The sequence below is a fragment of the Megalobrama amblycephala genome, linkage group LG18 (assembly GCF_018812025.1).
Source record: "Megalobrama amblycephala isolate DHTTF-2021 linkage group LG18, ASM1881202v1, whole genome shotgun sequence".
Lineage (NCBI taxonomy): Eukaryota > Metazoa > Chordata > Actinopteri > Cypriniformes > Xenocyprididae > Megalobrama > Megalobrama amblycephala.
Window position 1 is genome coordinate 24697074 of NC_063061.1, and position 22283 is coordinate 24719356.

The window sequence follows — 22283 nt, forward strand, 5'->3', positions numbered from 1 at the left end:
GTTTACAAATTGCAAAAGGTTTCCACTCGGAATGGGATCATCCGAGAAGTTTCTGAAACTTGCTTTCCCTGTTTTTGGCTGCTACCTAGATTAAAGACATACCATACTTCCAGAAAAGGACGAGTCCACCGTCAGAGGACCGATCAGCAAAGTTCTTCTCGGGAGATGCAGATGGTAAAGACAAGAATGGTTATCTTGTTTGATCAGCTCCTTATTAGTCTGCATACTAGTCCCATAGCATTAGTGCTCTTTCAGTGGCTGAATGCTGTTCTTTTCTCAGGTTCCAACGAAGGATCCAGGCATTCTGTTCTGCGGTCTCAGCTTAGTATCACAGAGCTGCTTGCAGTGAGCCGTACGGACCAGCAGCAGCTGCTGGGTGCAGAGGAGACTGGCCTGCAGGAGCACAATGAGGAGAACTGCCTTTACTGTGCAGGGCTATGTGTGCTTGGCTGCAATTCAAACACTCCCACACAAAGCCGCACTGGTAAGCTGCAGGTTTTGTTATTTTCCTGTTCCTATAGTCCATCCAAATGAATATATGAAACTTAAGGCAACTTTTATTTTGCTACCTCACTAACCACATATTAGAGATATAGGGTGACCAGATGTCCCTAAAACCAGTCAAGACGGTCTTGATTTCATCATGGTCATCTGGTCATTGTTTATTTCCTCATGTTCTTATACACCCTCAACCCCGTTTTAGACTATCCCGACGCTCCATTCTCGGAATGGTGCAACCAGTCCATACACAACCTGGAAGTCATGCCTCAGTCTAAGTACTCAGGAGTGTCTGGCTGCAGCGACGCTGTCTCTCAGGGCTCTGGTGGAAGCACTCGCAGCACAGAGCTTGTTCTTGGTGAGGAATTCTTGCAAGTCAGATCAGTTATTCAATCTCAAGCATTTTGTATTGAACAGATTGAGTTTCATTTTTTGCCTGTGCATGTTTTATTTCTGCCAGGGGTGAAAAACATTCCAGAGGATGCTCCAGCCTGCCGTGTTCTTCTGAGGAAGGAGGTGCTTCGCCTGGTCATTAACCTGAGCTCCTCAGTGGGGACTAAAGGGAATGAAACTGGACTCCTCACGTAAGGAGACAATTCCAACAAGGATTTCAGTTTGATAAATGCTTTCCTAATAAATTTCCCAACTAGTGTTGTCACGATACTGGAATTTCTAAATTTGCTATATTTTTGCTATATTCCATAGCATTTTTGATACCGCAGGGAAAAAACATAATGACAGATTTTAATTTAAGCTTTTATTCAACGTTGATCAATTACCATTACAATTATCTCACGTAAATATTTGCTCACTCAATGTGTTTGTGTTTTACAGTTGCAATAGCTTACACACAGCATGAGGAAGCTTGATTTTAAACTGTAAATTGTATTAAAAAAGACAAGTAAACAGTAATAAAATAAGAACAAATAAACCAATTGCTAATAAATACAATAGAATAAAGATACAAATTATGTAAACTGCTTTATTTTTTAGGTAGGTCTAACTGTAGTATTCAGGTAAGAAACTGACTAAAGAAACTGAAAGTAATCAAATTTAAAATAACATTGGTTAATCTTCATTTGTAAAAAATGAATACAGATTAATCAGTTGCTTAATCAAGTTAATCAGTCAAAAGCAGTAAGTGATTTTTCTTTGTCTTTTGTTGAGAGTGGCACGTTTTTTAAGCTGCACCTCGGATGTCAAAGTGAAATCTGCAGGAATGAGTAGAATTATGCAAGTGGTACTCACTGCAGAGTCTATGAGGGCCAGCTCCGCCTCTCTGGACGTCGAATGGGGTGGAGAGATAGAGTTGCATTAGGGTGTGGTTGTATATTCGCTCCTCCTCGCTGGACGCCTAGCTCCACCCATTTGCCCTGCAGCTAGCACCTTCTCAAATTATGCGAAATCCCGTGCCGAAATTCAGACCCAGTCACACCAACACTATTTAACCGTAGGGAATGAGACAACTGAATGAGAGGAGGCGCAGCTGGTATCGGTGTATCGATACTGCAGAAAGGAGTATTGGAATCATTTTATATTTCAGTATCGATACATATCAAATTACCTGTTTTTGACAACACTATTCCCAACAAAGTTTTCACTAATTATTGCTGTAACTGTGTGGCTAAACGTTATTTGATTTGATCCTTTTTATTGTTTTCATGAGGCAATGTGAAGTGAAATCTTTCTTGGGGGAAATGGAGCGAAAAGTACAGCTTAGAGGGTTTTTTTCTTCTCCGTTCTCTCTCAAATTCACTTGTTTACCTTGCAGAATCAAGGAAAAGTTTCCTTATGCATTTGATGACATCTGCCTGTATTCTGAAGTTTCTTACTTGCTGGCTCACTGCATGTTCAGACTGGCTTCAAGACGCTTCATTCAGGAACTCTTCCAAGATGTTCAGTTCATTCCGGTAATAATAATAATAATGAAACTTTTGTCTCTTTTTTTACCCCCAAAATTCCAAACAGTGTTGTGCAATCTGGATTGTAGAAAAACAAGTAAGATGGAAAGGTTCCAGAACCCAGATTTTCTGGGTATTTTATTGCTAAATTCCATCCAAATTGTCTTTCAGTTCTGGACTTGGTTAAAGCTGAAGTGTGTAATTTCTCGCCACTAGTTGTAAACGGAATTGCAAATTTTTTTTTTTTTTTTTTTTTTTTTTACGAAGCATACATGTTGTGACCTTCTTTTTTTTTTGTTTGTTTGTTTTATTTGTAGATGTACGAGGAGGCCGAGAGCATTCTGTCAATGCCCAAGAAGTCTACCACAGTAGATCTTCCATCAGAGCTGTGATCTTCTTTTTTCCGTGATCCATTTTTCAGACAATTCTCTTCCCTGAGCAGCAAGCTGTCAATCCATTTCCTTGGCCTGACCATGCGCTTAAGATTAATACGCAATAAGAGACTAGGGCTATGGGACAGACTTGGGTGGACCGAGAGAGTCACCTGGGATGTTTCCACAGAAACAAGAGCGGTACCTTAAGAGAACAAACTCTTTTTATCTGAACAAATACACTCTACACAGATGCTCTGTTGACATTGGATGTTGTAACCAAAAAATCCTTGTGACTGACAGTTATGAACTGTAAAATGCAAATATTTGAACTGAGTCAATGCAAATTGTATTTCAAACACAAGCGAGCAAAATCATTCAAGACTCTCTAGGAAGTTTATCAGCTTCCATCTATTCCGTTCAGTCAATGTTGTTCTTTTTTAAGGGCGTATGCGTCTGATTGCACGAAACATAACCATTTTTTCCCTGAGGGGATCCCTCAACACTACAACATTCCAGTTTTGGAATTCTCTGTTACTAATTCTGGTTATTTAAAGAATATGAAGAAATGGCTTTCACAACCAGGCTGAGCAAACACTATGCTTTAGTCTTGCTGTGATTTGCTATGTAAGACAATCATCAAGTAATAATAACGAGCAACTGCCAGTTTTTATTTCCCTTTTGTACCCGACTCATGAAAGGGTCGTTTCTGCTTATTTGAACCATTTTTTATCTTGACATAGCACATAGCAATCCCTGAGTAAATGTATGTAACATGTATTTGATGGTGTTGTTACACAATCACGCGGTAGAGACTGTTTTATTGTGTAACGTTGTTAACTGACCTCTGAAACATCATCCAAAAAAATCTGACATTTGAACCATTAAGATATTTATTTATTTATTGACTTATTTATTGTTTGGTCCAAGCAGTTTCTCTGTCCTTTTCACATCACTTTAGCTCATTAGCCAGGATAAAACTCTCTGTATATTAATTCTGTAGACAATGGGCTCAAAAGAGGAAGTTAAAGTGCATTTCACCATTGCTGTTTGCAATTTTTACTCTCTCAAGTAATCCATAGCAACCAATATTGCTCCCAGAAAGTTTCCTCTTTCTGCAGAGAAAGGCAATAGTTATTGAAGCATTAATAAACCACAACTTGCCAAACATATTTCACAGAATTTGTTATGAGAAATACTTTTGTACTTGATTATCTCATTGGGATTGCTATTAATGCTTTTTAACCTGAATGTGATCAGGAGATTTTGAACAGTTAAAAAACATTTCATCATATTGGGTCGAAATTTGTGGTTAAACGGACAATAAATGATTGATATTGATCCTCAATCCACTACGCAAAAAGATACGTTCTGCTCAAATTCAAATTGTCGGCATATAAAATACTATGCTTTATCATTATCACTATTTATTATAGCTATTCACAGTTTTGTGGATAGCAGTTTTGGTTTAATGAGGTAACAAAATGTCTTTAGGGTTTGGATGAATCTAGTTTATGATTGCATAAAAAAACTACCAAAAATGGTTAGATCCCCATAAATTTGAGGTTCATATTTAAATTATTTCTATTTAATGTGCCTGTTAATTCTATATGCACAGTTGACTTATTGAAGATAGGACGATCAACTCATTCTCTTGGCTGGACCATTTGTTTTTTAGGCAGCTTTAATTATTTTGCCTTAACTGTATTAGCTTTAACTCAATTATGATTAATGAATTTGCCCTTTTTTCTTGTTATATTTATTATAGAAACTAATAAATCTGCCTTTGCCTGCCTTGGCTTTTGAATTAAGCTTCAGGTTTCAACTAATCATTCTGATATGGCCAGCAATACTAGTAGTTGTTACAGTTTTTCCTTTTAAGATTCTGGAGAACACTTTTAAATGCATGAGCATTCTAATCCCTATCTGCAGTATAATGGATCGAAGTAATAGAAATATGAGAGCTGTCAGTGAGCAACAGATTAACTATTGAGTGGTACATGTATATGATGCTGTTGAAATAATAACAAAATAATAGGTTTTATACTAGCTGGACATAAGACAGATTAAGCCACCCTTAAAATACGCTTTTTGAACAAAATACACCCGGAATCTGCGCCTAATGTATTCTGAACTGTTCTCAGAAAATTAGTCATTAGTATCAGAATGTGTGTTGAAAATATCCCAGAATGCTGATTCTTTGTGGGTCTTTTTTTCCACTGTGTTAAATTGTGTTTTGTTATTTTCTTAATTTTTTTTTTTTTTTTTTTTCTCACTAGGGGTGTTATGTGACCGGAAGCCAGTGTTCAATTGTTTTCAAAAGAATTTTGAATTGGTTGTACTGGTCTACAAAAATCTTTGAAATAATAAAAAAGTGCCAGTTATTGCAAACGTAACAATTGTATTTGTCAAACAAGTTCCAAGTATTTTAAAGGAGTTGTTTTTCCATCACTATTAATGCTAAGAGTGTAAAGGAAATGTGTATATTTTTAATGTACATTTGTTCATTGTACAACTAAACCTAATTGCACCTTTCAGTGATTTTTTTTTTTTTTTTTTTTTTCTTTTCCTTTTAAGTGGACTCATGATTTTGCAGAGCACTGTATGAAATTTAAACACCATTTAATAATGAAATTGCAAAGACTGATGCAAGAAGTGTTATTTATATTTTTCCTGAAGGGAAAACATCTAAAACTGTTGTACATACTTCCATAATATTTCCATAATTATGAGCTATAATTTAATGTGTTTTGGGGGGCATTAGCTATGGGCCTTGGGAATCTAATGGAAGGGATGCATCCGTGATAAAAATAAACCTACATTTTCTTGACAGATTTATCCACTGTTTCATTCCTTTTGCTTTTTGTTCCTTGGAAAAGCTTTTTCCAATCCAAATCATTAAGCGCAAGTCATTTGTATGTTACAGGCTACTGCAGAATTCCACAGAAACGATTCTGTAGCTTTCCACAGAACAGCCTATTGTAAACACTTCCCTCCCCTCCCTTTTTTTCTCTTTCGTTTCACATTTTGATATACTTTACTTTACTAATACGACTGTAGTATTTTAACCTCTTTTAACCATTTACCTTTGGTAAAGCTCTACTTACAATGTGTAATATGTAGTTTATTTCACATTGCTAATAAGCTTTTGTCTAGTGGTAGATACTGTCAGTGGAAGTACTGTAAGCTGGAAAATATCGATTTCAGAATATAAAATCTTCGAGATGGCACTAGGGAATCGTTTTAACGTGCTATTACCAGTTATTAGGGGTTAATAAAACGTGTTATTCCTCACATGACGCTCATAACTTCCCACACTCTTCCACAGATCCTCCCACTACTAGTTCTCACACTTCTCCTCGTGTACTCCGCTGTGAACTACGAGTAAACTTTATTTCTCTCTAAAACTGAGCTTTACGTTTTACATTTTTACTTTCGGATGAAAATTATATAAGGAATACCGCAGCTGATTCTTCTGCCTACAGGTGGGTGTTTATTTTCGTTATTTTTTTAACTGCTTATGGAGAGGCTTACTGTTCTCAGTAATACAAATCTGTTATCCTATAATTTGTGTAAGTTTAACTTGTAAACTAGTTGAATGAGTTTTATTGCGTACCTGATTATTACTGAATCGGTTCAGACGAGATGAGCATTGAGCACGCGCAGTTGTCTTATGCGATTTATGCGATTTTGTTTCATCAAATCTTTACCGTATACGTTTAATAATTATTTATATGTGTGTGTGTGTGTGTGTATGTGTATATATATATATATATATATATATATATATATATATATATATATATATATATATATATATATATATATATATATATATATGACACTAATAATGACTACAATGACACTACTAATTCTTAACTTCTAAAAGAAATGCAAAATCAATCGGTAGTTAGGCTATTAATAGAATAACGAGACATAAACCTTTACATTCAATCGCGTTTGGTCCCATTTATATTTGATCACAGTGCATACTACATATACAAACTTTTACTCTCAAAGTGCGCACAGTTGTAGAAATACACGTTTACCTCAGATTTCATTAGATAGAATTTATAGAACATGTACGCAGAGCTTCATAATTACAGAGGTCATAAAATGTAGTTTGCTAGGGGGGTACGGGGGCATGCTCCCCCGAGAAAATTTAGATTTCCTTGGTGTACATATGTGCATTTTTAAGACGTTAAGGCCAACAAATCGGACAACAATAGCTTTAAAACTATGTCAACAAATACATGCATGCACAGTTTTGAGGCAGCTTTAATCGCATGTTTGGCAATTTCATTTTCAAACGACGGTCATTGCTCGTAGTTTCTATTGCGCTTTTTTAAAGCTATAATAAAGTAATTATGCAGTAATTATTACCCTAACCCTAATCCATTTGCGCATGCAATTCTTGAGTGCGCGCCACGAGCACAGTAGCCTATAACGGCTGATTGGACAGTCGTGTTATTTTTTCTGAGTTTTACCGACATAGGCTTACATGATCTCATCTGACCTCTTCTAGCAACATTAAATCCAGGAGAGAAGACAATTCTAGAGAAAATGCATGTTTGATTTACATGGAAGTGGAACAAAGTTTGAGCACGCACAGCCGCACTCGCAATATCTGAGCGAGAGCAAATAACGCCACGGAAACTGTCTCAAATTAACTATAATGACGAGAAGAAAGATGTGTGCGCTGCAGTCAGAGGTTCTTGATTCTCTAACGACATTTTATTGGTTAAAATGAATGGAGAGTATCTGAGCTCGAGCATCCACCGGATTTCACTGCATTGAGATGCGCGTCCTGGAAACGGGAAGCCTCGGGTGCGGCTTCACATTGCCACTCACCGCATAATAACGCGCAAAGATAATAACAGCAGAGACTACGCGCAACACGTGAAATAATCAAACCAATAAGTCTAAAAACAGCTGTTGCATTTTATCGCGCAGCATATGCATCAGTGTAAATCAACATAAAAAATAAAAATATATATATTGTGTGTGTGTGTGTGTGTGTATATATAATATATATATATTACATCCAATTACATCCATGGAGATATTGCCTCCTCTCACGTGACTTTCCCCCATTCATTCTCAATTACCCCCCACAAAAGCTCCAACATCACTCAGCCCAGCTCTGCTTCATACTAAAGTAATGTTTATAATCTCATCCATGAACATGATTTCTGCCCCAGTCCCATCCTGATTCTTTTCCACTGGCTGTAGACGTGAAGACAACACATCCCATTATTCCACAAAAACAAGGATACGTGACTGAATAAAAGACCTCTAGTGGTGAAAATGTACATATTGTGGCTTTAACAGATCAAATATTCACATATCCCTTTTATCTCCCCAGATGAAGGTTAGTTTTAAAGTAACCATAATTGTATCCTAATTTAGTTGGTGTTTGGTAACGAAGGGCCTACTTTGCATCAGCAACACTGACTCAATGACAAACAAGTCATTCATAAGAAGACAACTGATGGCTCCTGTATTCATAGCAACTAGTTTCTAACTAAATAATCAATTGATTGTTAATCATAAATATAGGGGGCTGCTGCTCGGTATTATAGTCTTCAAGAACATTATGTAAATTGGTAAACTATTTAGCCTAGGCTACCAAAATGAACACCAAAACTTAACATCTGTTCTGAACTCAACAAGTCTGGGGAAACCACTGAGTAAGTACCAATCAGAGGCCACATTTTTTAATTTTTTTTATTTTACAGTATTTTAAAACTACAAAAATACAAAACACTAAAGTATTTTGATACAAAATACAAACAAATTTTCATCAACCCTATCAAATACAAATGACAAAATACTATTTTGTATTTGAAATACATGTATCATAAATACTGCCCATCCCTGTATATATATACAGTGGGTACGGAAAGTATTCAGACCCCCTTAAATTTTTCACTCTTTGTTATATTGCAGCCATTTGCTAAAATCATTTAAGTTCATTTTTTTTCCTCATTAATGTACACACAGCACCCCATATTGACAGAAAAACATTTTTGCAGATTTATTAAAAACGAAAAACTGAAATATCACATGGTCCTAAGTATTCAGACCCTTTGCTGTGACACTCATATATTTAACTCAGGTGCTGTCCATTTGATGATCATCCTTGAGATGGTTCTACATCTTCATTTGAGTCCAGCTGTGTTTGATTATACTGATTGGACTTGATTAGGAAAGCCACACACCTGTCTATATAAGACCTTACAGCTCACAGTGCATGTCAGAGCAAATGAGAATCATGAGGTCAAAGGAACTGCCTGAAGAGCTCAGAGACAGAATTGTGGCAAGGCACAGATCTGGCCAAGGTTACAAAAAATTTCTGCTGCACTTAAGGTTCCTAAGAGCACAGTGGCCTCCATAATCCTTAAATGGAAGCAATTGGGACGACCAGAACCCTTCCTAGAGCTGGCCATCCGGCCAAACTGAGCTATCGGGGGAGAAGAGCCTTGGTGAGAGAGGTAAAGAAGAACCCAAAGATCACTGTGGCTGAGCTCCAGAGATGCAGTCGGGAGATGGGAGAAAGTTGTAGAAAGTCAATCATCACTGCAGCCCTGCACCAGTCGGGGCTTTATGGCAGAGTGGCCCGACGGAAGACACATGAAAGCCCGCATGGAGTTTGCCAAGATGGTGAGAAATAAGATTCTCTGGTCTGATGAGACCAAGATAGAACTTTTTGGCCTTAATTCTAAGCGGTATGTGTGGAGATAAATCTGCAAAAATGTCAACAATTCTGTGTTCTTCTGTCAATATGGGGTGCTGTGTGTACATTAATGAGGAAAAAAATGAACTTAAATGATTTTAGCAAATGGCTGCAATATAAAGAGTGAAAAATTTAAGGGGTTCTGAATACTTTCCGTACCCACTATATATATATATATATGTATATATATATATATATATATGTATGTATATATATATATGTATGTATATATATATATGTATGTATATATATATGTATGTATATATATATGTATATGTATATATATATATATATATATATATATATATATATATATGTGTGTATATATATATATATATGTATATGTATATATATATATGTGTATATATATATATATATATATATATATATATATGTATGTATGTATGTATGTATATATAATCTATCGCTAAAATAAATAAATTATTAGTAAAATAAAATCTTCCTAAATAAAATGCAGACACATGGTCCTGACCTCATCTTTATAAAATGATTAACTTGCAAGACCTATGAGTAATATGGATCTCTTTACACAACATCTTGTGCAAAACAATTAAAATGTTTAGATATTTTGTTATGTTTAGATATGGTGTCTGAAATCCTCCAAATGAGAAAGCAAAAAAGAAAATTATACATACAATTGATCAAAAAAAGTTTTAACTTTTAAATGAACATATTTATTAAGTGATCTTGCAGTGATCTATTAATTCCCTTTGCCTGATTTGTGCATTAATTGAATCAGTCATATTAAGTCAATTCTCTCTAAAGCGCTTGAAAATGAATTCTGGTGTGTCTTGAGCATTTGTCAATAATATTCATAAGTTTAACTCATGGTTAAGGTAAACATGACGTAGACATACATTTGTGTAGAAGCCTGTTCACTCACCATCTGTAGTGTGTTTATGGTTTACTAATTTTCATAGCCGCAGATCATAACTGATGATAGTCTCTTCTACAACAGACGAGAGCATCTAGCTTTACAGTAATAATGCAACAATAATCAGTATTGCTTCTCTTAATGACCCGATGAGTAATATGGTATTTATTCATTGCTCATAATCTCTTTTCTTAAACATTTAATTTTTTATACTTTGTCAATGTGAATAGAGTGTCCAAAGTTTCTTTATCAGAATACGGTAGGTTATATGGAAATACTATTTGTTCCACACAAATGATTTGGAGGGTTAATGTCCAAATAACAAAAATTATTAAAAAAAACTGTTGTGCAGTGGATAATGCATATACTCATGGGAATGCAAGTCTGAGTCTGTGCTGAATCATGTACTGATGACTCCATTATCTCTCTCTTCCCCCACTGTAATCTTGTAAATGTCCTGCAGATTAAAACCCATTAGAGAATTTTTGTTTGTTTGTTTGTTTGTTGTCATTTTATCCCTTATTGGAAGATGTTATACAGTTATGGTTAATTGATTAGAGCCATTTTGTTTCCTTAGTAGATCTGTTTGCTAATGGAGACACTGGTGAGCCATTACTTCTCCAGAATCTTCTGAGTTCAATCATGTCAGTCTGGCTTTTGTGTGCTTTGCTTTCTTCTCTGATTTGCCAAACGAAACAGGATGGTGAGTATTGAATAAGTTAAACTACTATCACTACACTCTTATATATAATAAAACACCATTTCAATTAAATTATGTTCAAATTATGTTTTAACAGGGCGCTCACTTCCTCTAAAAGAGGTGGAAGTGTATGTAGAAAAAACTAACACATCTGATCTCGGTGCATGGGTGTTGAACGTTAAATGGAGAGATGAGTTGAAAGCTGGAAATAATGAATCCAGGAAAGTCAGCTATGACATGGAGGTTTATTATACTGAACAGATGATGCCTGTTCACTCTGTAAGTTGATTCTTTGTTGGAGCAATGGAATATATATCTGAGAGGTTGTTATTTTTTTTTAACATGAAATAACTGTTTTAGGAAACTATACATGTGACGCAAGGCAATACAGCCCTTCATCACTGGAAATGGACCTCACCTATACCATTGCAATGCACTTCCCATTCGGTCAGACTTAGGCGTCGAGATCAGCATCACATTAGTGAATGGACACCATTATACACCTACAAAGGTTTGTAGCCACAGGTTTTATCTCGTACTGTATGCACATGTTATGCAAAAGAGAATAACAACTAAACAACAAACTGAATTGAACTGAACTTTCTTTTTGCCTATAAAATAACAGGAGAAGATCTTAGTGCCACAAGAAAAATAGTCTTTCCTCATGATCAAGTTTTCATGGTTGGGAGTAACATCACATTTTGTTGCATCTTGGAGAAAGAGAACGTTCCATCATCGGATTCTGAATTTGTAAAACGCATCAGCAACAGGACTTACATCACAAAATCACTTCACGTTGACAGCCCTTCATCAGATTACACAATGCACTGTAATGTTAATGGAAGCTATTCAGGAGGCTCTACAGTATTTATTGGCTGTAAGTAAACATCCTATTCAATATGAATTGTTTAATTTCAATCAATTGTGAATTGTTTTACAGACAGCTAGGCAGCTAGACTTAGACATTAGGTGAGGATTAGTCAGAGCTTATTTGGATATTTTGGCCCACAAATGGGATTATGGTCACAATCTGGCCACATGTGGGATATTCCCAGCATATTAACTGATGAAGCCATTTGGATAAGTCTGCAAAAGTGTGTGTGTGTTTTTTTAACCCTTAGTAATACTTACTGTATAACTTGCATTCCTAGCATTTTATTATTATTATTAATTAGCAAAATTATTATATTGCTCACAAGATCATTATATAGCATTTGTAAACATAAACCAATATTTATATAATTCAAAAGTCTCTTATACTCACCAAGGCTGCATTTATTTGATCAAAAATACAGTAATATTGTGAAATATTATTAAAGATTAAAATAACAATTTTTCTATTTTAAAATGTTGTTTATTCCTGTGATGAATTTTCAGTGGCATATGATCCTTCAGAAATCACTCTAATATGCTGATTTGGTGCTCAAAAAACATTTCTTATTATTATCACAATTGAAAACAGTTGTGCTGTTTAAAGGGATAGTTCACCCAAAAATGAAAATTCTGTCATCATTTACTCACCCTCAAGTTGTTCCAAACCTGTATGAGTTTCTTTCTTCTGTTGAACACAAAGGATATTTTGAAGAATGATGGCCATCAAACATTTGACGGTAGCCATTGACTTACATAGTATATATAAAAAAAAAATACTATGGAAGTCAGTGGCAATCTGGTTACTAGCATTCTTTAAAATATCTTCTTTTGTTTTCAACAGAAGAAAGAAACTTGTACAGGTTTGGAAGAACATGAGGGTGGGTAAATGATGACAATATTTTAGTTTTTGGAAACTGTAATATTCATTCATACGCTGTTTTATGAATAGAAAGTAAATAAAATTTGAAATTTTAAAACATTATGCTGAAAATGTTTTTACTGTCACCTTTGATCAATTTAATTGAATAAAAGTATCAATTTCTTTAAAAAAGCATGAAAAAAAAAAAAAAACCTACTGGCCCCAAACCTTTGAATTGTAGTGTATACCAAATGTGTTAATTAGCTTTGAAGTTTGGCCTTAATGTTTCATTTCACTGGCTGCTACAGATCCCCCAGATGACCACAGTCTTACATGTGTGACACAGAATCTCACCTCTGTGGAGTGTCGCTGGGAAATGGGTAGAGACACCGGCCTGCGTGGTGTTAAAAGGACGATTTACACACTTAATGGAGGGTAACCACACAGTCTACATTATCCATCTTAATGTACAGTGTGAATCATGCATGGTTACTCTTATCATACGATTCATTCTGAATGAAGTCTTCCCTGATTCTAAGTGTTTTGTATTTGTCAGAGTTTGTGAGATCAATAAATGTGTCCTGCCTGCGGTGCCAAATCAGGTGACAAACTGGACTCTGATTGCCAAAAATGACCTTGGTGTGAAGATTCTCACTGATACAGCTGACCCCACTCACCGGGGTAATTTATTTTAATATTGATGAGTATCTTAGAATACTGCATGGCCACAGCATTTATTTGTGAATTTAATCTTCTGTTTCTTCTTGCACAGTATTGTTGAGAGCACCCATTAAATTATCCCATACTGCTCATGCAAGAAGTGTCACTCTTGAGTGGAGTTGGGACATGACAACTGATACTTCCTTTCCGATAATTTGTCGAGTGATGCTCAACGGAAGCTTTTACAATGTTGGTGTCATCAGTTATTATCTTGAATTGATTAAATTGATAACTGTTCTGTATTAGCTCTCTGCTGTTTAACTTGCAAGGCCTTGCATTCTCACACATTTTCATCTTTCACAAAGAAAACCTTCAGAGGAAAGGGACTGTCATCAATTGTCCTTGACCATCTGCAGCCCTTTGCTAATTACACAGTTAATGTGAGTTGTGGGTCTGATGAGCACTTCTACAAATGGAGTGAGTGGAGTAATATTACTTTCACCACTAAAGAGGACAGTAAGTATAATTAGACAGAGAATTATTAGAAAATAGTGTCATTAAAGGTGCCCTAGATTCAAAAATTGAATTTACCTCGGCATAGTTAAATAACAAGAGTTCAATACATGGAAAAGACATACAGTGAGTCTCAAACTCCATTGTTTCCTCCTTCTTATATAAATCTCATTTGTTTAAAAGACCTCTGAAGAACAGGCGAATCTCAACATAACACTGACTGTTACGTAACAGTCGGGGTGTACGCCCCCAATATTTGCATATGCCAGCCCATGTTCCCAACATTATGAAAGGCATTAGACAAGGGCAGCCAGTATTAACGTCTGGATGTGCACAAGTGAATCATCAGACTAGGTAAGCAAGCAAGGACAATAGCGAAAAATGGCAGATGGAGCAATAATAACTGACATGATCCATGATATCATGATATTTTTAGTGATATTTGTGAATTGTCTTTCTAAATGTTTCGTTAGCATGTTGCTAATGTACTGTTAAGTGGTGGCTAAAGTTACCATCGTTTCTTACTGTATTCACGGAGACAAGAGAGCCGTCGCTATTTTCATTTTTAAACACAGTCTGTATAATTCATAAACACAACTTGTTCTTTATAAATCTCTCCAACAGTGTAGCATTAGCCGTTAGCCACGGAGCATAGCCTCAAACTCATTCAGAATCAATGTAAACATCAAAATAAACACTGTACTTACGCGATTAGACATGCTGCATGACGAACACTTTGTAAAGATCCATTTTGAGGGTTATATTAGCTGTTTGAACTTTTTTTATGTTGTTTAAGGCAAGCGCGAGCTCTTGGGGCGTGGAGCACCAGATTTAAAGGGCCACACACCCTGAATCGGCTCATTTCTAATTATGCCCCAAAATAGGCCGTTAAAAAAATGAATTAAAAAAAAATCTATGGGATATTTTGAGCTGAAACTTCACAGATACATTCAGGGGACACCTTAGACTTATATTACATCTTTTTAAAAAAACGTTCTAGGGCACCTTTAATATATGTACTGTATATGATTTTGTTTTTATAGTTCTACATACTTTTGTGATATTGTGCGATATTGCTTTTATACAACACCTCAATATGCAAGTTTTCATATTGAGTGGCTTACAATGTAGACCCTACTTACATTTTACTAACTTTTTTTTTTTTCTCCGCCAACTTAAATAGTTCATTACAAATGCAAATTACATACTCTAAAAAAAGTTGGGTTTGTCCATATTTGACCCATTGGTTGAAACAACCAAACATTTGCCATTTCTGAGCAACACGCAGTTAAATTTCTTGATGATTTAGTGTTTTTGAACTAGTCGGAAGAGTGATTCAATGACTGCAACTCGGCCAATCAAATTCGAGGAATCCCACTAATAATCTAATCTCTCTTCAGTTCCAGAAGCAGTCGATGTTTGGTTCGAGTATTTTAATCAAAATACATATGTCCTGTGGAAGGTACGTGCATTTTATAGGATCTGACACTGTTGTCTTTAGCTTTAGCTCTGCATTTTGTGGCTACAAACAAATAAAAATAATCTTTTTAATGTTTTAAAGCCTCTAAATCAACAACAAAGCCATGGGATAATTACGCAATATGAACTTACCAAAGGCAAGAGGAGAGAAATCATTGGTATAAACACGCTGTGCTACAATGTCACCACTGGGAATGAAAGAAGTGATCAAAACATCACAGTGTCAGCAAAAAACTCTGCTGGTCTTTCTCCTCCTACTACAATCATCGTCCCGGGTTATCCTGGTGAGCATTCAAAGTATATTCAAAAGAATTTCAAATGGGTTGAAAAGGCTGTGTTTAAATGAATCAAGTTTTTAACGTACTCTTCACAGACAATGAAGTCCATATAAGCCGAATCAGTAGTCGTAATGGTGAATGGGAATACTTCAATTCCACTTGTGGCTATGTTGTTGAATGGTTTCCAACCTACACTGAGAAACAATGTACTGTACAATGGACGAAGATCCCAGAAAGTGAACATGCCACTTGGTATCACACCTGGAAACAGAATGGTGAGTTGGGAGCATAAATAGGGGTCTTTTGACTCACACTGTAAAAAATGACCGTGATTTTAACAGTAAAAGACTGTAAAAATGCTGTGGTGAAAAACTGTTAATTGGTTTACAGAAAGTTTCCGTACTATATACGGTGAATAACTGTAATAGATCTAACGGTACATTTAATGTAATTTTACGGTAAAATACCGTTAAATTCACAGTTTTTGAAAGTAAAAAATAACAATTCATTGTAAAATTTACAGTGAAAAAACGTAAATTGACATTCCCACAATTCCCTGCGTGACACTTCACATTTGATATATTTTTGTTGAAATAACTCTGTTTCTTCTTAGTTTTTCTCATTTTTTTCTAATCAGTTATGTACATTAGGGTTTTATGTTACATCTAATGTTGTTAAATTAATGTTTATTGCATTTTTAAAATTTCATGCATGTTACCATGATGGTGTTTAGTGTGTGTGTGAATGACACTGTGTGCTCCTTCTATATATTAGTATTGTCCTCCTCAGCTTGTGGAAAAGCTGCTTGTGATGAACTTTGATTCATCATGTGACTCTTATCACCACTGGGTTTGGTGACTGTCAGTGTATTATAAAGATACAAAACAGATATTAGTACTTCATTAGGTTGGTAAATTAACATTATATCAGTTAATGAAATATGTTATTTTACTGTAAATTTTACTGGGATTTTTTTTTACAGTGTACTGAAATCCAATGTTAAATATACATATTTAAAATGTAAAATTCACATGTAACTCCGTAAGTAGGTTTACGGTTTGATGTCATTTTTACAGTATTGTTCTGGTAACCACAGCTGCCGGTATTTTTCCGTAGAAACAACGGGATTTTTTTTACAGTGCACTACTGATCTGTTGTTGTTTCGATACAGAATTTGTGCACATTTGTAATTGTTCGTCTTTGATAAAGAGTGGTTATGTTCAGAAAAACTGCTAAAATGAGGTTGTTTGCATGACTGTTGGTGAACAAAATATTTAAGTCATTCTGTCTCTCACAGGTATTTTTAAGGTAGTTGAGAAATATGCCTGCAATGAAAATAAACCAGTGCTTCTGCAGAGGAGTGAGGGATATGCTAAAGAGCAATGTAAGCAGTCAAGATTCAGTATTTAATAACTTGTGATGGATTGTTAGACTTTAATTATTTCATTATATTTAATGATATTTTTAGGCCAGTGTCTTTAAAACTCTACACTCTTAAAAGTAAAGGTTCCAAAAGTGTTTGTTTTTTTTTCGCAGAAATGCCACACCCATAAGACCTTCGTTCATTTTTGTAAACACAAATTAATTTATTTTTGATGAAATCCAATGGCTCATTGAAGCCTGTATTGCCAACAAGGCAATTAACACTTTCAAGGCCCAGAAAGCTAAAGTTAAAGTTTCTTCATCTATAGATCTCAGTAGAGAACCTATATTTTTAAGAGTGTAGTTTAACAATGCAGGAACTCTTAAAGGGATAGTTTACCCAAAAATTAACATTTTTACTTGTTTCAAAAAAAAAAAAAATCAATTTCTTTGTTTTGCTGAACACTGCTGAAGAATGTTTGTAACCAAACAGTTGTGATTATGTTCAAACAAAACAGCTAAAATGAGACTGTTTGCACAACTATTGGTGAACAAAATATTTATGTCATTCTGTCTCTCACAGGTAATTTTACGGAAGGTGAGAAATATACTGTGTCGGTCTATGCCTGCAATGAAAATAAACCAGTGCTTCTGCAGAGGAGTGAGGGATATGCTATAGAGCAAAGTAAGCAGTCAAGATTCAGTATTTAATAACTTGTGATGGATTGTTAGTAGGGCTGGGCGATATATCGCATGCGATTGTCACGCGCATTTCATCAGTAAAGCCGGTACCCTGATTACCGCTAATTATTCACCCTCATGTAGTTCCACACCCATAAGATCTTCATTCATCTTCAGAACACAAATTAAGATATTTTTGATGAAATCCCAGAAGGCCCAGAAAGCTACCAAAGACATATTTGAAACAGTTCATGTGACTACAGTGGTTCAACCTTAATGTTATGAAGCGACAAGATTACTTTTTGTGTGCCAAAAAAAAACCCAAATAACTTTATTCAACAATATCTAGTGATGGTTGATTTCAAAACACTGCTTCATGAAGCTTCGAAGCTTTACGAATCTTTTGTTTCAAATCAGTGGTTCGGAGCGCGTATCAAACTGCCAAAGTCACGCCCCCCAGTGGTGAACCATTGAAATTTCAAAATACTTATGACATAACAAATCTTTGTTTACTGAAATCATGTGACTTTGGCATTTTGATACAAGCTCCAAACCACTGATTCGAAACAAATGATTCATAAAGCTTCAAAGCTTCATGAAGCAGTGTTTTGAAATCGCCCATCACTAGATATTTTGGGTGAAAAAAAGTTAAAAAATTTAAAGTTTCTTCATCCATAGATGTCAATAAAGAACCTATATTTTAAGAGTGTAGTTTTAAAATGCAGGAAATCTTAAAAAGATAGTTTACCCAAAAATTGAAATTTTTACTCGCCCTCAAGTTGTTTCAAAAATTCCGATTTTCAAAAAAAAAAAAAAAAAATTCAATTCCTTTGATTTGCTAAACACTGCTGAAGAATGTTTGTAACCAAACAGCTGTGGGGCACCATTGACTTCCATAGTATTTTTTTCCATACTATTGTAGTTAATGGTGCCCCACAACTGTTTAGTTACAAACATTTTTCAAAATATCTTCCTCTGTGTCAGGCAGAACAAAGAAAGTTTGGAACAACTTGAGGGTGAGTAAATTATGACAGATTTTCATTTTTCATATTTAAATTTTTGGCTGAAGTTTCTATCCCCTTTAATAAACTCAAACACTTCAATGTAGTTTTTACTATTTTGCTTACGTGTTTCGTGTTTACCTCACATTGTCTTTCTAATTGTCCATTCTCATACTTCAGAACCATCAGGGACAGTTCAGGATCTGAAAGGTAAACAGAATGGCAGAAACCTTGAACTTTACTGGAAAGAAGTGCCCTTAAAAAAGCAAAAAGGCTTCATACAGGGCTACAAGGTCATAACGGTTCTTTCAGATTCCAAAACACTTGTAAACACAACAGTGACGAATGGTGGGTTCACTCTCTGATAAGCATCCACTTTTTAGCCCCTTAAAAGACAAATTCACATTACAACTGCGCATACTTTGTGTTTTTAATTTTAGAGCCTAGAGTTAATTTGATCTTGGATCCAGGCACCTACACCTTCCATGTTAGTGCCTTTACATCTGGAGGATATGGTGGTAACGCTACATTAATTTTTAACATGGAAATAAAGAGTAAGTGTGAAGATATTTAATTATATATAATTGAAACCATTGATGATTGAACTATTTATTATATTTAATAAGCAAATCTAAAGAGCAGTGATGAATATACATCATGCAAATGTAATAACATGGTGTATTCTTCATAACAAATTCTTCATAGTTGTCCAGATGATTGTGACTACTGTTGTGGGATGTAGTGCAGCAACTCTTGTCTTCATTATCATCACAATCCTGTGCTACAGAAAGAAAAAATGGTACAGAAGATTCTCCAGCATTATTTCATATGTTTTTCAAAAACCCAGCATTTTCTATAGATTTTTTTGTTTTTCAGCTGCAATTAAAATGTCACTCTTAAAAATCCTCCAGGTTGAAGAAATTATTGTATCCAGATATTCCTAAACCAAAACTTGCAGGGAAATGGACTACAAAGGTGAGCAATTAGTTCTGATTATAATTTATACATTTTTTTTTCTTAATCCCCTAAAAGTGATCAGGAAAACCAAACCATAAGTCGTAGAGACTTGAAACTTTGAGGGCTAGTAGTACTCATACCGTCTACAACGTCACCAAGGCTTGTCCCGATCGGCCTGACGGGGGCGCTACAGCGGTCAAAATCACTCCTGAACCATTAGGCCTAGGCTCAAGTGTCTTATATCACTGGCTCAAGGCAGACAAGATGCATGCCTCGGATTTGCTCTTCAAATTTTCGGGAATTTTGAATTTTTTGAAAAACATACTTTTGTGAACAAGTCCTAGGTTTTTGACCCGATCGGAAACCAAACCAGTGCAGCGAGATTCTCTAGAGTCTGATTGTCAATAGTTATCAAAAAACATTGAAATTCTGATTCACGGTCCCTAAGGGCCGCCAAAACGTTTGAGGTGGGTGGAGCCACTTTTACTAAAACGGCTATAACTCGTGAACAGAATGAGATGTTTTCATTCTGTTGTTGCGTGAAAAAGGACGTGGCGACTGGCCACTGGGTGGCGCTATAACAGGAAAAAAAACATGAGAATGGCTATAACTACTTAGCCGTTAGTCCGAGGGGCCATGACTGTCTATGAGGACATTGACTCATCTCGAAAAACATGTCTGCTGTCGGCTACTGAAGTTTGAGCTGCTATCAGACAAGGTTAAACGGAGGCCAATCGGAACTAAACTTGCTGGGGCTGTTTGACTCATGACCCCCTCAGAGGCCTGTGAGAAATTAGAAAGAAATCGGCCACCGGGGGGCGCCTTTGTGTTTTTCATGTGCGTAAAGCATTGTGTATCGCACGATTTTTTGCATACACCCACAACATTCGTACCACATGTTCGAACTCCTCATTCTGAGCAACTTTGCCTCTAGGACCGCCACTGTCCATTGAATCGTTCGTTAAATATTGGAGAAAAAACAACTTTGGCGAACTAGTCCTGTGTTTTTAGCTCAACCTTGATAACTGTTAAAAAGCTTAAAAAACCATATAATTCCTATGGTAAATTGCCTGTTTTGGCTGTAAATGCACTTTTCCATGTATGATTGAGATGGTTACAGGCTTGCTAAATAAAACAAAAAATCATTTTGCGCATGTGCTTAAAGACCTTAAAATGCTTGAACCCCGTTAATTGCTGCTTGCAGCTATATTTAATAGTATGATCTGCATCTAGCATTATGTGAGTCACAAGCCAAAAATGGGTTGGGATAAACTTTGTATCCCAATAAAAAAATGCAACAAACCATATACTTGTGCAAAAGTGCATAGTTATCATAGATGTATTTATTTAGTTGCAATACAAGCACTTGTTTTGTGTGGTTAAGAAACCAGCTAAACAATCAAAAAATGGAATGTAATTTTTTGGTTACTTTTAATTGATTAACAATTTCGCTACTGTGTTGTGTGGCCACTTTAAAGTATAGTCTGTGGCATACCAGTTAGAAATCATTGTCCTAAGACTTTATAATCAACAAATGTTTGCTCTTTGCAGGGCATGTATTGTACCCAGATGACTGAGGGATATATCAAGTGTGAGATCCAAGAGGTCCACAGTTGCGAGTGTCCTGCAACAGCAGAAAGTACACATGGCCTTGATCTCATCAGCTCTAACTCCACACTGTTTCCTGCACAAAAGGAATCTCCAGCTGATGTCTCATACTATCCTCCTCTACTGCTCTGTGCTCAGAAGCTGACCTCAATTATTGAAAACCCTTCTTACAATATGACCATACCTGAACTAGACAATGTTGCCCAGATATCCGAGCTTACTCTGGAAGTGCAGGATAGTTACCTCCCAGCTCCTAACTTTGTTCAGAAAGATTTTGTTGGTAAAGACTCCGCATGCTACAAGCCCCAATCAGCATAACTTACAAATGTATAGCTAGACCTCAGTGTAGTGCTATGTAATGCACATAATGTATATATGAATTATGCCAGTGAATTAATGTTATTTATAAGATATTGTACTTTCTCAACACTGTCTCTTGTAAAATAAGTTGTGAAAATGCAGTACTGTGGTGAAATAAAGCTGTGACCTTTCTTTAAACTGCGTCTGTAAATTGGCATTGTATTTCACTATAGTATTTATTTACATTTTATCTGTATTACACACTCTTTCAATGTATATGTGTCAATGTAAACTTGGTCAGCATTATTCTCCAATAGAGCAATAGTTCCCTCTTGTGGACTGAAGACTATCTATTTCATGACAAATATTTTACAGTTTTTTCCATAAAAATAAACCATAATAAAAGTAATGCAACTTTAGTTGAAGTTGCTTTCAGTGAAGACAGCTCTAACGTATCCTGTTTGTAAAACCAGGCATGTTATGAATGTTAAACTTACCACTTAACAAAAGTAAGTAGGTGCAGAAACTTGTTTTGTCCCTATTTTTGTCATTAATGTAAAAACCAAAAAGAATGTCCTTTACATAAAGAAAAATCAGATGGACAGTCCCAA

The 22283-nt window shown here is 35.6% G+C and overlaps 2 protein-coding genes across 4 annotated transcripts in view; both read left to right on the top strand.

Annotated features, from left to right (window-relative positions):
* The window catches only part of rictorb (RPTOR independent companion of MTOR, complex 2b), a 36987-nt gene extending 31379 nt beyond the window's left edge, over nt 1–5608 (top strand). For both annotated transcript variants that reach the window (XM_048166370.1, XM_048166369.1), the window contains 6 exons: nt 90–174; nt 281–484; nt 704–856; nt 959–1082; nt 2270–2408; nt 2717–5608. In XM_048166370.1, the coding sequence (XP_048022327.1) occupies nt 90–174; nt 281–484; nt 704–856; nt 959–1082; nt 2270–2408; nt 2717–2791 (780 nt within the window). In that variant the 3' untranslated portion in view covers nt 2792–5608. The remainder of the gene's footprint in view (nt 1–89; nt 175–280; nt 485–703; nt 857–958; nt 1083–2269; nt 2409–2716) is intronic.
* A 214-nt stretch (nt 5609–5822) lies between these two features.
* On the top strand, nt 5823–21870 carry lifrb (LIF receptor subunit alpha b). Of its 2 annotated transcripts, none has more exons than XM_048166371.1 (19): nt 5823–6255; nt 10979–11104; nt 11199–11380; nt 11462–11612; nt 11727–11978; nt 13142–13268; nt 13390–13514; nt 13606–13742; nt 13859–14009; nt 15407–15468; nt 15568–15769; nt 15859–16038; nt 17061–17147; nt 17709–17810; nt 18988–19155; nt 19248–19361; nt 19513–19606; nt 19719–19782; nt 21316–21870. In XM_048166371.1, the coding sequence occupies exons 2-19, from the start codon at nt 11044–11046 to the stop codon at nt 21688–21690; spliced, it is 2634 nt and encodes an 877-aa protein (XP_048022328.1). In that variant the 5' UTR covers nt 5823–6255; nt 10979–11043; the 3' UTR covers nt 21691–21870. The 2 variants fall into 2 exon arrangements, with proteins under 2 accessions (XP_048022328.1, XP_048022329.1); XM_048166372.1 differs by having other exon boundaries at nt 10982–11104.
* Nucleotides 21871–22283: the final 413 nt, after the last annotated feature.